The 12,981-nt window shown below is 47.1% G+C and overlaps 4 protein-coding genes across 4 annotated transcripts; 3 read left to right on the plus strand and 1 right to left on the minus strand.

The window, feature by feature from the left end:
- The first annotated feature begins 1,616 nt into the window (after window positions 1–1,616).
- BDZ83DRAFT_696638 (glycosyl hydrolase) lies at window positions 1,617–3,311 on the plus strand. The gene is made up of 2 exons (XM_060511371.1): window positions 1,617–2,083; window positions 2,135–3,311. Exons 1-2 carry the CDS (start codon window positions 1,643–1,645, stop codon window positions 3,302–3,304), a joined length of 1,611 nt encoding a protein of 536 aa, XP_060366587.1. The 5' UTR covers window positions 1,617–1,642; the 3' UTR covers window positions 3,305–3,311.
- A 219-nt stretch (window positions 3,312–3,530) lies between these two features.
- Window positions 3,531–4,863, minus strand: BDZ83DRAFT_774521 (cytochrome P450; the record flags this gene model as incomplete). Its single annotated transcript, XM_060515424.1, has 3 exons — window positions 3,531–3,663; window positions 3,728–4,200; window positions 4,521–4,863. 3 exons carry the CDS (start codon window positions 4,861–4,863, stop codon window positions 3,571–3,573), a joined length of 909 nt encoding a protein of 302 aa, XP_060366588.1. The 3' UTR covers window positions 3,531–3,570.
- A 1,003-nt stretch (window positions 4,864–5,866) lies between these two features.
- On the plus strand, window positions 5,867–7,582 carry BDZ83DRAFT_718504 (cytochrome P450; the record flags this gene model as incomplete). Its single annotated transcript, XM_060512081.1, is given in 6 exon segments — window positions 5,867–6,076; window positions 6,155–6,497; window positions 6,576–6,675; window positions 6,736–6,817; window positions 6,829–7,291; window positions 7,347–7,582. The coding sequence occupies 6 exon segments, from the start codon at window positions 5,867–5,869 to the stop codon at window positions 7,580–7,582; spliced, it is 1,434 nt and encodes a 477-aa protein (XP_060366589.1).
- Window positions 7,583–11,327: 3,745 nt separating this feature from the next.
- On the plus strand, window positions 11,328–12,981 carry BDZ83DRAFT_740129 (FAD binding domain-containing protein; the record flags this gene model as incomplete). Its single annotated transcript, XM_060513058.1, is given in 6 exon segments — window positions 11,328–11,425; window positions 11,549–11,626; window positions 11,677–11,948; window positions 12,026–12,504; window positions 12,597–12,913; window positions 12,928–12,981. 6 exon segments carry the CDS (start codon window positions 11,328–11,330, stop codon window positions 12,968–12,970), a joined length of 1,287 nt encoding a protein of 428 aa, XP_060366590.1. The 3' UTR covers window positions 12,971–12,981.

The following is a 12,981-nucleotide window of genomic DNA, read 5'->3' on the forward strand; positions in this document are numbered from 1 at the left end:
TGGATTGTGTCACGAAACAGTAATCGTATCAACACTCATCGACGATAAGGTGATCTTAGACTATGATGTGAAGCAGATCTATGCTTAGTTCTTAGCAAAATTATGTGAGCTCGATGCTGCAATTATCAGCCTTAGAGAATCTTAAGAAATGCTTTCATCTTTGACCTTTAGAAGCATCCTTCGGGTCTAAAAAACCACAGTTTACAGCATCTACGACTAGCTGAGACTCCATCTCATCAAAGAATTGGAAAACACAAAGTATCAGGCTACGTGAGAGACGTAGCAGTAAGTACTCATGCATATGAGTCAGGTCTGAATCTACATCAGCCTTCTTGAGTCAGACTGCCCCTTTTGCCTTTATAATCTCATCTCAGCCACTTGTCCCTAAACCTTATCTACTTCTAAACAGTCGTAACTCAGTCCTAGCTTTTTCCTTATCACTCCAACGTTGCAAATTTACGTCTTCATTGAGACAATACTCGAATACAGAGACAGTTCCGATTGCTTTGGACATGTTCAACTCGAAGATCGTTTCTGACCGGAGCTCTGAGCGCCGCACGACCCACACAGCGCCGAAGAAGGAAGAGGCCTCATATTTTAATATTCTAAGTCTCTACTAGGTCTACTAAGAGACAAATTAGACATGATTGTTGAAGAAGAAGTTGAGAGGTTCGCAGCTGTCACCAGAAGAGGGGCGGACACGGGAGAAAGAGAGTGTAGTGTGTATTATCTACGCTCCTAGGGTGTCCAAAACAAAAATGTCAGTCACCATGTACGAGGTACGTCTAAGACGTCTTGCAACGCTTCTATACAAACATAATAGCACTTCAATCTCTGGTGACAAAGCGGACCAATCTAGACATCACCGCCCTTGAAGTATTTCGACAGTCAATCCTACTGTAATTAATGCCTGTACCATCCATTGTTAACTGGACATGCAATCCGCCCTGGCCTGTCCTTTGACAGACCGGAAAACCAGTTGAGCCATGGTACCTTCGGATTACCGGAAAAAGTGAGACTCGTCATAATACAGCTGATCTGAGGAGCAACCTCTGAGGCGGAGCTCATTTATCCCTCTTGATCTTAGCTTCCGGGTGGGATGCTCCTCTCTCGTACGTTAGCTATGGAGAAATTAAGAGGATTCAGCGAAGACTTCTCCGTGCGCCCTCTTATTTTCCTCTAGCCCATTAGCGAAGGCGAAATTTCCCCCGAAGTGGATATCACAAACACGTTTCTCGATCGTCGGCCCGATGAACACCTATCTTGATCACTAACCCGCAGCAAGCCCTGCCAACTTTTTTTGTTACCTCAATGCCCAAATTCACATTGGTTACATCGTACCCGTACGCTAACCTTCATCCACTCTCTCAAGGATAGCTTCCTCCGCCATTTCCCCATGACTAAAATCGCGGGGAGGACGAGTCAAGACAACGCTGGGAATGCCGTGTGGCCTGTTCTCCGTGGGGTAAAGCATCTCTTCTCGGAGAGAAGCATTTTGGCTCGTGGCCTCAAGTGGAGACAACTCTTGTAGAAGCGGTCTTGCGGCGATTGGGCTTTTGTATATATGTCGCGTTCATAACTGCCTTTGGTGATAGTAATTGCCATATTATCGGATTCCTCCTTCTCCTACCCAATAAACACTATGGCGATTCAAAGTGTCTTCTTGACGACCCTTGTCGTTGTCGCCCGGTTCACCCAGCATACACTTGGCCAATCAACCAGTTCTTCTCAACCTGTCCATGTTCCAACTGGGACACCCATCGTTGGCGATTACAATGGCGCGTATCGCCCTCAAGTGCACTTTTCTCCTCCTCAACATTTCATGAACGACCCCAACGGCATGTTCCGAGACGCCAATGGCGTTTGGCATTTGTACTACCAGTACAATCCTACGGGCGTTGTTGCAGGCAACCAGCATTGGGGACATGCAACGTCCAAAGACTTGTACCATTGGTCAAATCAGCCCATAGCTCTCTACCCCCCCGAAGAGGATGTCTTCATCTACTCTGGAAGTGCTGTTGTTGATGTGAACAATACATCCGGCTTGTTCCCAGACCAAGACAATGGTGTGGTTGCAATTTATGTGAGTTTACACCAATTGAGCTTTCGATACCACTATGGCTGATGTAACAAGACTCTGGCATCGCCGACGGTGCAGACTCAGGGTATCGCTTATTCCAGAGATGGAGGGTACACCTTCATCCCGTATGCAAACAATCCTGTCATCAATAGTACAAGTGCGCAGTTCCGCGATCCCAAAGTCGTCCGTTACAACGACTCGTGGGTCATGGTGGTTGCCTATCCACATGATTTTGCTATTGGTATCTTCACTTCCCCAAATCTGAAAGATTGGACAGCAACTAGCAACTTCTCCCATCATGGGCTTTTGGGCCTGCAGTATGAGTGCCCAAACCTGATTTCTATGCCTTACATAGACGCAGAGGGCAAGAGGCAGGACGACATGTGGCTTATGGCCATCAGCATCAACCCAGGTGCGCCTCTAGGAGGCTCTATAACGGAGTACCATCCTGGCACGTTTAATGGCACTCACTTTGAGGCTGTTGACGCGGCTGCGAGAATTGCAGACTTTGGAAAGGATAACTATGCTGGGCAATGGTTCTACGGCCTTCCGGCTGAGGAATTCCCGGTGTCAATCGCATGGGCATCCAATTGGCAATATGCTCAAACGGTTCCGACTGACAAGGAGGGCTGGCGAAGCATCATGAGTCTTCCGCGTCAGAACTATTTGACCAAGGCGAAGCGAGTGGGATGGAAGTTGGTTTCGGCCCCCTACAACTTGGAGCCTGTGCTAGGTCGTGAACTAGCCTCCAACCACAGCATGGGTAACGGATCGCTGATCGTGGACTATGCCGATGTGGAATCCAACGCCATTTTCTGGGAGGTTAACGTGACAGGCATTCCAGAGAAAGATATCCCGGCAGCTGCTTCTTTGAACTTCACGTTCTCGAGCCCTGCTACCGGAGAGTACATCAACGGCGGATACTTCTTTGGCGGGGATCCCGTGTTTTTTGTCAACCGCAATGGCGCCCGGGGCTTCGAGAATATTTTTTTCACAGAGAGAACGTCTATTAGTAGTTTGACAACAGAACAAAACTCGTGGGGTCTCAGTGGAGTGATCGATAGGTCGATTCTTGAGGTCTTTATTAACGGTGGCATCGATAGCGCGACTAACACGTTCTTTACGACTCAGCCATTGTCGCGCTTTGTGTTGAGTACAACAGACCTGCCTAATAGCATGAGAGTGAGCGTCAAGGTAAACGGGTTAGAAAGCGCATGGAAATAGACAGAGCAGTGGCACTATTATAATGTATACAGTACTCGATAGCCGACGAAGGCGCCCTTTACCTGACGGGTGGAACAGGCGTTCAACAATCAAACAAACAAATAAACAATGTCGTAATGTATGCCAGGAGCAGTTATCTAGTGAAGTATAGTTTGACAAGCAGAACATCCGCGCCTTCCATTCTCGGGCATCAACTGATGATGCAGTCTGATGAACACTTATTTCCGTCGGCTTATATTCATAAAAACTTCGCTCTGATACGCGAATCAATACGCCTTGATTCTCCAAGGAATATTCTTATTGACAAGCTCAAAGTCGAAGTTGTGCACGGGCTGGGCCACGAACTTGTGCAGCTCCACCTATAGAAAACCACAGCTGGTCAGTTTTACCTCCACCCAAGGCACATGGTCCTGTCTGACTTACTAGCGCAATATTACTTCCGATACACATTATCGGTCCGCTACCGCCAAACGTCATCGTACTACAATCGAAGTATCTCGTCTTGTCTTCGTTTTCGCCATCGGCCCGGGCGGAACTCGTTTGCATCTGAACCCAATCACGATTTTGAGCCATAGGGCTGATTCCAATCGTTGTGTTCACAAGGACCTTGATACCCCTAACCTTAAAGTCAGGTGGCGTGTGTCGTAGGAGCTGAAAGACGATGGACGGTAGTAGTCGAATGGCCTCCTTGATGACTGCTTGTAGATAGGGCAGCTTGTGGGGTTCCAGGTAAGACATTGGTGCTTTCAGATCATTTACATCGTAAAAGGTGTCGATTTCCTCTCTCAACTTAGCCTGCACTTCTGGAATTGCTGCCAAGTGAAATAGGCAGGTTCGCATGCCAATGGAGGTTGTGTCTGCTCCTGCCCCACTGGAGTTACTCTTAGCAGCTATGCCTTATGATGAGGAGGTTAGACTTACACTAAATTCATCGCCACCGCCAGGATTTCAACGGAAGAAGCTGGCTTGCCTTCGAGGTTCTTCATTTGGCAGAAATAAGCCAGAAGGTCTTCCCGTCCGGTCATCTCAGGGTCGTCTAGTTACTTCTGGACTCTCACCGCGGACCAAGTGCGGAAAGCTACCAGGGATTGGTCGGTATTGAAGAATCCAGTGATTATTTAAGCCCCACGACTTATAACAAGCCATGGCCACCGAGGAAGGTGGCCGACGGATGACAAAAGCTGGAAATCATCGAATTTGGTTCTTCGAAGTTGACCAGCGTCCTTTTCTTGCTCAAGATGGCCAAATTGGGAACCATAGCCGAGTTCACCAACTACACCAAATGTAAAAGCATTAGTCCATATAGCCATGTCAACGGTCTCGCCATTTTGGGCGTACTTCTTAAGCTTTCGGACCAGGAAATCGAGACAGGCCTGAATATGTACCTCGTATTTGTGGACTGAAGACATTGAGTAAGCACTCGCCAGGCGCTCTCTAAGGAAATTATGGTGCTTCTTGTCCAATTCCCAGAAAAGTTGAGGTGCTGTATTAGGAGGGTCCCAAATGGAATACCAATCCGTTTTGGTGGCATTGTGACCGTGGCCGTACAAGTTTTTCATGGAGTATTCGTCTACTACAGAAACTTCGTTGGGTGCAATTCGTACCACTCTTCCGTATTTGTTATGGATGGAGAGTATGTCATCGTATCAGTTGCCTTGAACGTATTTTGCTGTGCGCCAGAGACCTGTTAATTTGGCTGGCAGAGGGCCAGGCAGATAGGAGAGAGGATGCAAAAAAAGTCTGTAGAACAAGGCGGTAATGATAGCCATTGCGCTGACGGAAATGCAAGACATATCGAGGGCACGACATCTATCTCTCATTTTAAGCTTAGCCAGTCAAACCAAGTGGAGTGTAGCGTCAAGTTGAGAAGGAGGGACGTATGCATGAGCCGGGCGCTTGTGTGCAAAGGATTGGTGTGCTTCTCTATAGAGTTATTAAATGCACCAAGGAGCTTGCAGCTAGAGAAACATTTGGAGTACTATATCGTTGCCTTTTTCTCTTCGAACTAATAGCCAACATTCGTGCCAGAAGCATTGGACGTGCCCGCGATACGGATGTGAGGCCTTAAACAGAATTTATATTGCCATGCACTCCGAGCTAGTACTCAAATAACTAATATATGGGTGTTTGGTACGACAAAAGGTGCATAACTAAGTACTCTAGCTTTTATGAAATATAAGTCACTTCACACTTAGTCAGAAGTCTAACTAATTACTACAACTCCCCGATGAGGAGAACGAGTAGAGGCGAGTGGGGCTCAAGTCTAGTTAGAAGTTCGGTCAGAGCTTCAAATTAAGTGTGGCTGTATACGGAGTGAGGATATAGGTTCGGCAGATTACGGGGAACTTCGTGCGAGGTCCGTGGATAATTCCTATAGAAAGGAGTTTCTAGTTCGTAATAGTTTGATATTACTTCTCGTTTCCGAACGAAAGATCAGACATTGTGACAGGACTTTTTCTGAGTCTCTTCGTTCAAATAGCACTCTCGGTAGTCAGAACTTACTTGCTTACCATCGGCAATCTCGAAGCTACAGTCAGTTACAGATTGTTTACATCATTCAGCATGATATCCCAAAAAGCCCTGTTTGTATCCTGGATAGTACTGGCTACTGTTCTTGGATCATTGTTGCTAAGAAAATCTCGGTGTAACAAAGGGTTCAAGCTTCCCCCACAAGTCCCCGGCATCCCGGTGTTCGGCAATACATTCCAAATCTCTGCTCTGCAACAAGGCCCTTGGGCTAAGAAGCTAGTCGAGGACCAGGGCGAAATTTTAGTCGTGTATCGTATTAAGCTGGCTTGGTTATGTATTTTACTTCAAGACTAACTTGCTTACTCAAAGGTTCACTTTAAGTCTGGCGGCTCGACATGGGTATTTTTAAACTCTTCCTGGGTTGTCAATAATCTGCTTGAACGCAGAGCTGCCATTTATTCGTCGAGATCACCGTTTCCCATGTCCCAAGGCAACATATCAGGCGATTCACGTATTATCGTCCTCATGCTGTATAATGAAAGATGGCGCATGCTGCGTAAAATCATGCACCAAATCTTGAACTCCAGGCAGCAAGACATTTTCAAACCGTTCAAAGATGTTGAATTAAAGAACCTCTGCTGGTACTATCTGCAGACACCCAGCAGACAATGGTCAGCCAACGCTCGCTATGCCAATTCTATCATAATGAGCGTCGTCTTCGGCCGTCGGTCAACCCTCGATGACCCAGAGGTGGTTGAACTCTTCGAAACTCTTGAGCTATTTCTGGAGAATCAATAACCAGGCGTTAATATTGTTGATGCGTTTCCACTACACGAGAAGATTCCTGAAGTCCTCCAATGGTGGCGGCCACCAGGAGAAAGAGTGTTTCACAAGACCACGAAGTACATGCCCAACCGCCAGCTGTCATTCTTCACTCAAGTTACTGACATGTGCTTCTCTAGAGTTTACAAATTCGAGATGCCCAGAATGAAAGAACAAATGGCCAACGGAACCCAACGGGAATGCTTTGGCACCGATTCCCCAGTACCGAGGAGGTGAAGAACATGACGGAGGTGCAAAAACTCTTTGTTTTCGGCACACTCAGGGAAGCTGGAAGCGATACATCTCGAGTGACCATTGGTCAGATAATCGCAGGCGCAGCTACTTATGCTGACTGGGTGATACAGGCTCGTGCACAGCTGGATGAGGTTTGTCGCTCCAATACTGAACGTTTGCCCAGGTGGGAGGACAGGGAGAGGCTTAATTACATATTGGTCGTGCTTAAGGAAGGCTTTCGCTGGCGACCCAATGTTGCAGAGATTGGCGCGCCTGCCATACTTATTAAAGACGATAAGTACGAAGGTTATCATTTTCCTGCTGGCATAATCTTCACGTGGAACGCTTGGGCAATTGCTCTGAACCCAGAGGAATACGATCAAATGGAGCAATTTTGGTCTGACAGATTTCTCGATGATAATGAACAAAACGTTTTGAAAGGTCACTGGGCATGTGGTCCAGGTAAGTCATTCCTTAATCTACGACAGAGAGTAGCAGAGAACTAGTATCCATACAGGTCGTCGAGTATGTGTTGGATGGAAAATAGGAGAGATGAATGTCTGGATCGCCAAAGCACGACTCCTGTATTGCTTTGATTTTGAGGTATTACCAGGGATACCAATAGACACGATGACGATCCCCCAGATTACTAAACACTCCGCACCTTTTAATATCAAGATAAGCCCTCGGAGTGCGGAGCACGCGGCTCTCATTCGCAGAGTTAGCGCGGATGTAGTAGCCGGAAGGTACTGAGAGTATAGAGGTATAGTTGCGAAAGATATATAACACAAAGGACTTGTTGCGTGCTAGAGCCTCTGTTCCAGCTCAACGTGAGGTCTCCGTCTATCAGATAGCCGCAATGAATTGCCTTTGTTTCACATTAATCAACATATTTGGTTTCGAAATCCATAAGTAAGACATAGACTGATCTTGGTGCATTGCACTCACAAGCTCCGACTATCGAGAGCACTCGTGACCAAAAATATTGAAAGTTTTTCAGGGTCCTGATCCATTGGTGGAGCTAACGTGATCACGTCTCTCGCGAAAGCCGAGACACTCGCGCCATATGGTTTATTACTTGGTAGGCAAGGAGTGGCCGCAAATACTTAAGGGCAAACACACCGTCCGAGATATGTCAAGCATAACCTCTTAAAATCTTATTCTATAGAATGGGCCCATTGAAATGGAATAGATATATATCTATGGAGATTTTTGAACCCAAATTCGACAACTGGAAAAACGCGTGTGGGCACGGTGATAAACCTGAAAGTGCACAAGCTGCGACCTCATCAAGGGATTAATGTTCGGGCGCCACCTTGATCACATGGGAACAGTTTCTTAGCGTCCTACATGTGAAAGCTTGGTTGGGGCTCATAAACCAGCATTTGTAGGCGGGCGGACTGGAGTAGGCTGTGATAATTCCCCTTAGCATGAGATCAGCCACGTTTTAGCACAAATCGAAAGCCCTCCTCGGCATTTCTCTTCCACCTACTTCGACCAAGCTAATGAAGCATACGAGTCATTTCGGTAAGGTCTGTTCAGATAAAAGCAAGTACCGCGCGGGCACTACCTCGCTGGTGTAGAGAGCGCCAGAGAGATCTTTGACGGTTGGAAAACCATGAGCTAAGTAGTTGAGTTTACTCTTTATTGCGCTCACACTTTCACCAATTACTGCGATGCCCTCTAAATAACCACGAGAGCCTGCAATGCGCTCTGGGATCAACCTCATCGAGGCATACAAATTCCAAAGGCCATTACTTGATCTATAACCACCTAATCCCGCTTACACTAAAGTGAGGAATCCTGGAACCGCCAAAGGCAATTTCCGAGACACCAGTTTTGTAATGAAAATCAATCTGTCTCCATCTTCAGAGGAAAGTCCGAATAGGAAGTTAGCGCAGAATAGTAACATGCCCCGGTTTGGCAGTATGGTAGTGTTCGGGGATAAGTAATTAACTGCCACAGCCTGATGTTAAGCGAGACCCTTGGAAACAGATATGCAGCGATACGGTTATTACGGACTCAAGGAGGGCTCGTGGGGCAGAAAGGGTGCAAGCACAGCGAATTTCATTGAGGTATTAAGTTGAATGATGATCACTATTTCTTTGAGAAAACTAAGACAAATGAGAGACTGGAGAATCAGCCTACGCTGCCCTTCACGCGTGGCGTCATTAGGCTCAGATCCCATCCGTAAATGCTGTGTCTCGTCCAGCTTATCTCCTACGTCGGTACAATCCTTGCCATGGACAAGAAATGACTTTCCATTAATCTCAGACCGAATCACCGGCACCAAAGAGGCTTTGGCGACATCTTCAGGAGTATTCACTGGAAAATCGCCCCACTATCTCTTGATGTCCTCCGGTATCATGGCAGTGACTTAAGGCAGGTATTATCATCAGCTTTGAGGAGACAGACTCCAGTGGAAGGATCTTACCCGTGGACCAGAGAGCAATCATGTTGACACTGATCTTCTGCTTAGTCGTGGGGAATTGTGAACTGTGAGAATTACAAGAGTGGGGTTTGTTTGACTCTAAATTGAGCCAAAGAATTTGTCTTCTAGTGCTGCTACGGATAGTCTTAGTCGTATCAAAACCATCTACTCGTTAGTCTCACCCCCAATCCGACGAGACGTACTATCAATTACGCTGTTACTCTAGCATTTTCCACCATGTATCAGTCTGCCAAGGTCATTGTTGTATGCGCAGGTCCTGTCGATCTGTTCCTTTCGCTCAAGCCTGCACGCCAGAGGGTCGATGTGTTGGTGCTAGAAGCCGAATCGAGTATCCTGCAGAGCCCCAAGGCCACAATCTCAGGGATAATCCAACAGAACTCTTGATCACTTTTCTGATCAGGTCTAATAGTTACATGCCAATCGTATTGGACGAGATGGATAAGGTCGGGATCGTCGATGATCTTGTGAAGGCAGAACACACAAACCACGAAGGCATTCAGTTCCTCCAGTCATACACAAAAGGCGGCAAGGTTCTGGGCAGCCTCAAAATGTCTCAAGCCCCCAAAGAGACTGTGAAATATAACTATGCAGGGATTCACCTCAGACAACACCTGGTCGCGAAGATCATCCTCGAACATTGTCAGAAGTGACATTCCTTTCGGATCCTTTGGAACCATCGCTTTGTTGGGGCTAACCAGACCGACAAGAGTAAACTTGTTGAAGTACTTGCAGTTGGCCCTGCTGGGGAGATGTTCTTCACCTGTGATTATCTGATAGGTTGCGAAGGTGCGAGTAGTACCGTGAGGCGATGGTTGTGTATTCCCTTCGAAGGATTCACCAGGACTGATTTCCGGTTGTTGCATCAAACGTTAAGTACGATTTCGGGAAGTATGGATTTGCAATCGCGAACATGATTGTTGACGAGGAAGACTGGGCAGTAATCGTTAGAACTGGCCCAGAAGACGAACCATGGCGAGTTACCTTTGGGGTCCGGACTGATATCGTGGATTCAGACCTCAACAAGCAACTGGACGAGAACTACAAGCGTCTAATTCCAGGACCCAGACCCTTAGAGTGCGATCTGGTGAATGCAAATCCCTTTCGGGCCCATCAAAGTGTGTCAAGACTTTGCATCATGAGAGAATTGTTCTCTGTGGCGATGCTGCGCATGTAAGCTATCCAACGCAGTGTCTTGGAATGAGCTGACTTTATTCGTCTCCTAAAGTTCAAGAACCCATTTGGCGAACTTGGTCTGACAACTGGATTCATAGACTATGCAGCACTTGGGAATTGCCTTCTGAGAATTTTGATCCTCGGAGAAGAGGCCGGTCCGCTCCTGTCATAATACGGAAAAGTTCGAAATGCAACATGGCAAGAATTCGCGGATAGAGCATCGACAGAGTTCAAGCTACGTTTGCACTCCAGTGATCCTGAAATCGTTGCCGAAAGAGAGGAGTTTATTTATGCGCTAAATAACGACCCCGATGTGCATAAAAAGGCGGGTCATCCATGACCGATAACATTCAGGACATGTTTGGAGGTCCATTAGTACAGTAGAATAGGTTTTACGAAAAAATTGCCCCAAGCGCGAGCTTGCTCATTATATAATGGAAAGACTTCCCTAGGTTCGTATTGTGGACCGACTTGTCGACCACTCCCGCTTCGTCCTAAAAATCGGAGATTCGGCTCGTCCCGGTGTCCCTAGAACGGCATCTCAAAATTTCGCTATGGAGACACTAGGTCAAGGAGACGGCAATGAGAGCCATGTTCACTGGAGAATTAGTGATACGAGCTGTTACATGCTAGGCTCTGTGACCGGTGGATAACGGGGGATGCAAGGTCAGGATTCCATGATACCGAACTGCCGACGGAGCGGAATTTGCCAAGATCCGAGATGTCGCGATCTGCAAGAGATATAGAACAAATGCAAGACTACTCTAAGCGAAAGAGGTCACAGGTAATCTATATTTGCCGTCGAAGTCGACCCTTCGTTTTCCTATATTTTCTAGTAGTCCTTTCTTGCTCTATTGTTCGACCCCCAACGCCATGGGTATCAAAATCATTATCGTAGGCGGCAGTGTCGCTGGCCTTTCTCTTGCCAATATGCTAGAGAGATTCGACATCGACTACACGATTCTCGAAGCGTATTCCGAGATTGCGCCCCAAGTTGGAGCTAGTATCGGCTTACTTCCTAACGGCCTGCGCATTCTGGATCAAGTAGGCTGCTATGAGAGACTCCGAGACGCTGCTGGAAACTAATACCACAGGGTGACCTTCCGCGATGCGAATGGAAAACCCATCTCCTCAACTCCCGGACCTACCATGTCAGAAAGAATGGAGAAACAGTCAGTTGAATTCTTTCAAGAATTAGTATCCGTGACACTAACCAACAAAGCGCCGGATACGCGTCCTTGTGGGTAGATAGACAGATGTTACTTCAAATCCTGTACGACAACTTGAGACAAAAGCAAAAAGTTCTCACGAACAAGCGCGTCGTTGACGTGGAAACCACCTCTACAGGAGTTGCGGTCACGACGGAAGATGGATCGACACATACCGGCGATATCCTGGTTGGCGGTGATGGAGTTCATAGTAAGGTACGGGAAGAGATGTGGCGGATAGCTAGTGTCTCTGATCCAATTGCATTTCCCCAGGAAGAGAGATCAAGTAAGTACGGAACGACTTCCGCAACGTTGCATTGATATAGGATTGGCGAAGAGAGATATACTAATAATTATGCATAGTCGTACAATCGAGCATGAAGTGTATCTTCGGAATTTCTAAGCAGCCCGTAAACTTCCCGCCTGGTGCTACTCAGGAGAGCACGTTTTTTCGAGGCCATCTATACTTGGTCATATCCGCACCGGGAGGCCGGGTGTATTGGTTCCTGTTCCACGAATTAGGAGAGACCAAGTACGGAAAAGACATTCCTAAATTCTCTAAGGAGGATGAGTTACTTTTGTCGACACAACATCGAGAAGATCACATCACAGAAGATATGACGTTTGGGGATCTCTACGACAACCGCATCAAGTCTACATTGGTCCCATTGGAGGAACATGTCTTCAGACGATGGCATTTCCAGAGGATTCTTATCATCGGTGATGCGGCAACCAAGGTACTACCGCAACCCATGGACCCAGGACTACATATACTACAGAAGTGTCTAGTTGTGCTGATGTTGCCATCCAGGTCCATCCGATCTCAGCTCAAGGAGGAAACGGTGCGATTGAGGCGGCAGCGAATCTTGTCAACGCCCTCACGCGCAGTGAGATTCCAACCTCTCCAGACCTCCAACTCGAATTCATAGAAAAGGCGCTTAGTGAAGTATGCGCAATTCGATATGAACGGGCCTTCAGCATGATGAAGAAGGGTCGTCGGGATGGCGCATTCCTCTGCCAACAGCAACCGTTTTCAGGGCTTATGATACATTACGTTTTGCCCTGGCTCGGGGATAACCTCTTCTTCAAGGAGCTTCTCAAGCAGTCTCTTGCGGGTCCACATATTGAGAAGCTCCCTGTACCGGAAAGACCCCATACGACGCCTTACAATGATGAGTTACCTCAGATTTCTTCTAGATATTACTTGTTTGGTTGGACTACCGGGACGCTCTTAGTGGTGTCTCTTGGTATGTCCCTATACCTAGCCAAAGTGCTGGACGGTTTGCATGGGTGGTCAAAAGCCGCTAGAGGAATACATG

Source organism: Colletotrichum acutatum (assembly GCF_030867785.1).
Source record: "Colletotrichum acutatum strain CBS 112980 chromosome Unknown BDZ83scaffold_32, whole genome shotgun sequence".
NCBI lineage: Eukaryota > Fungi > Ascomycota > Sordariomycetes > Glomerellales > Glomerellaceae > Colletotrichum > Colletotrichum acutatum.

Excerpts from the sequence above, each read along its gene's own strand:
- BDZ83DRAFT_696638 (XM_060511371.1), top strand. The coding sequence starts at position 1,643 with ATGGCGATTCAAAGTGTCTTCTTGACGACCCTTGTCGTTGTCGCCCGG. Across the intron at positions 2,084-2,134 it reads ATGGTGTGGTTGCAATTTAT|ACTCTGGCATCGCCGACGGT; the intron begins GTGAGTTTACAC and ends TGATGTAACAAG.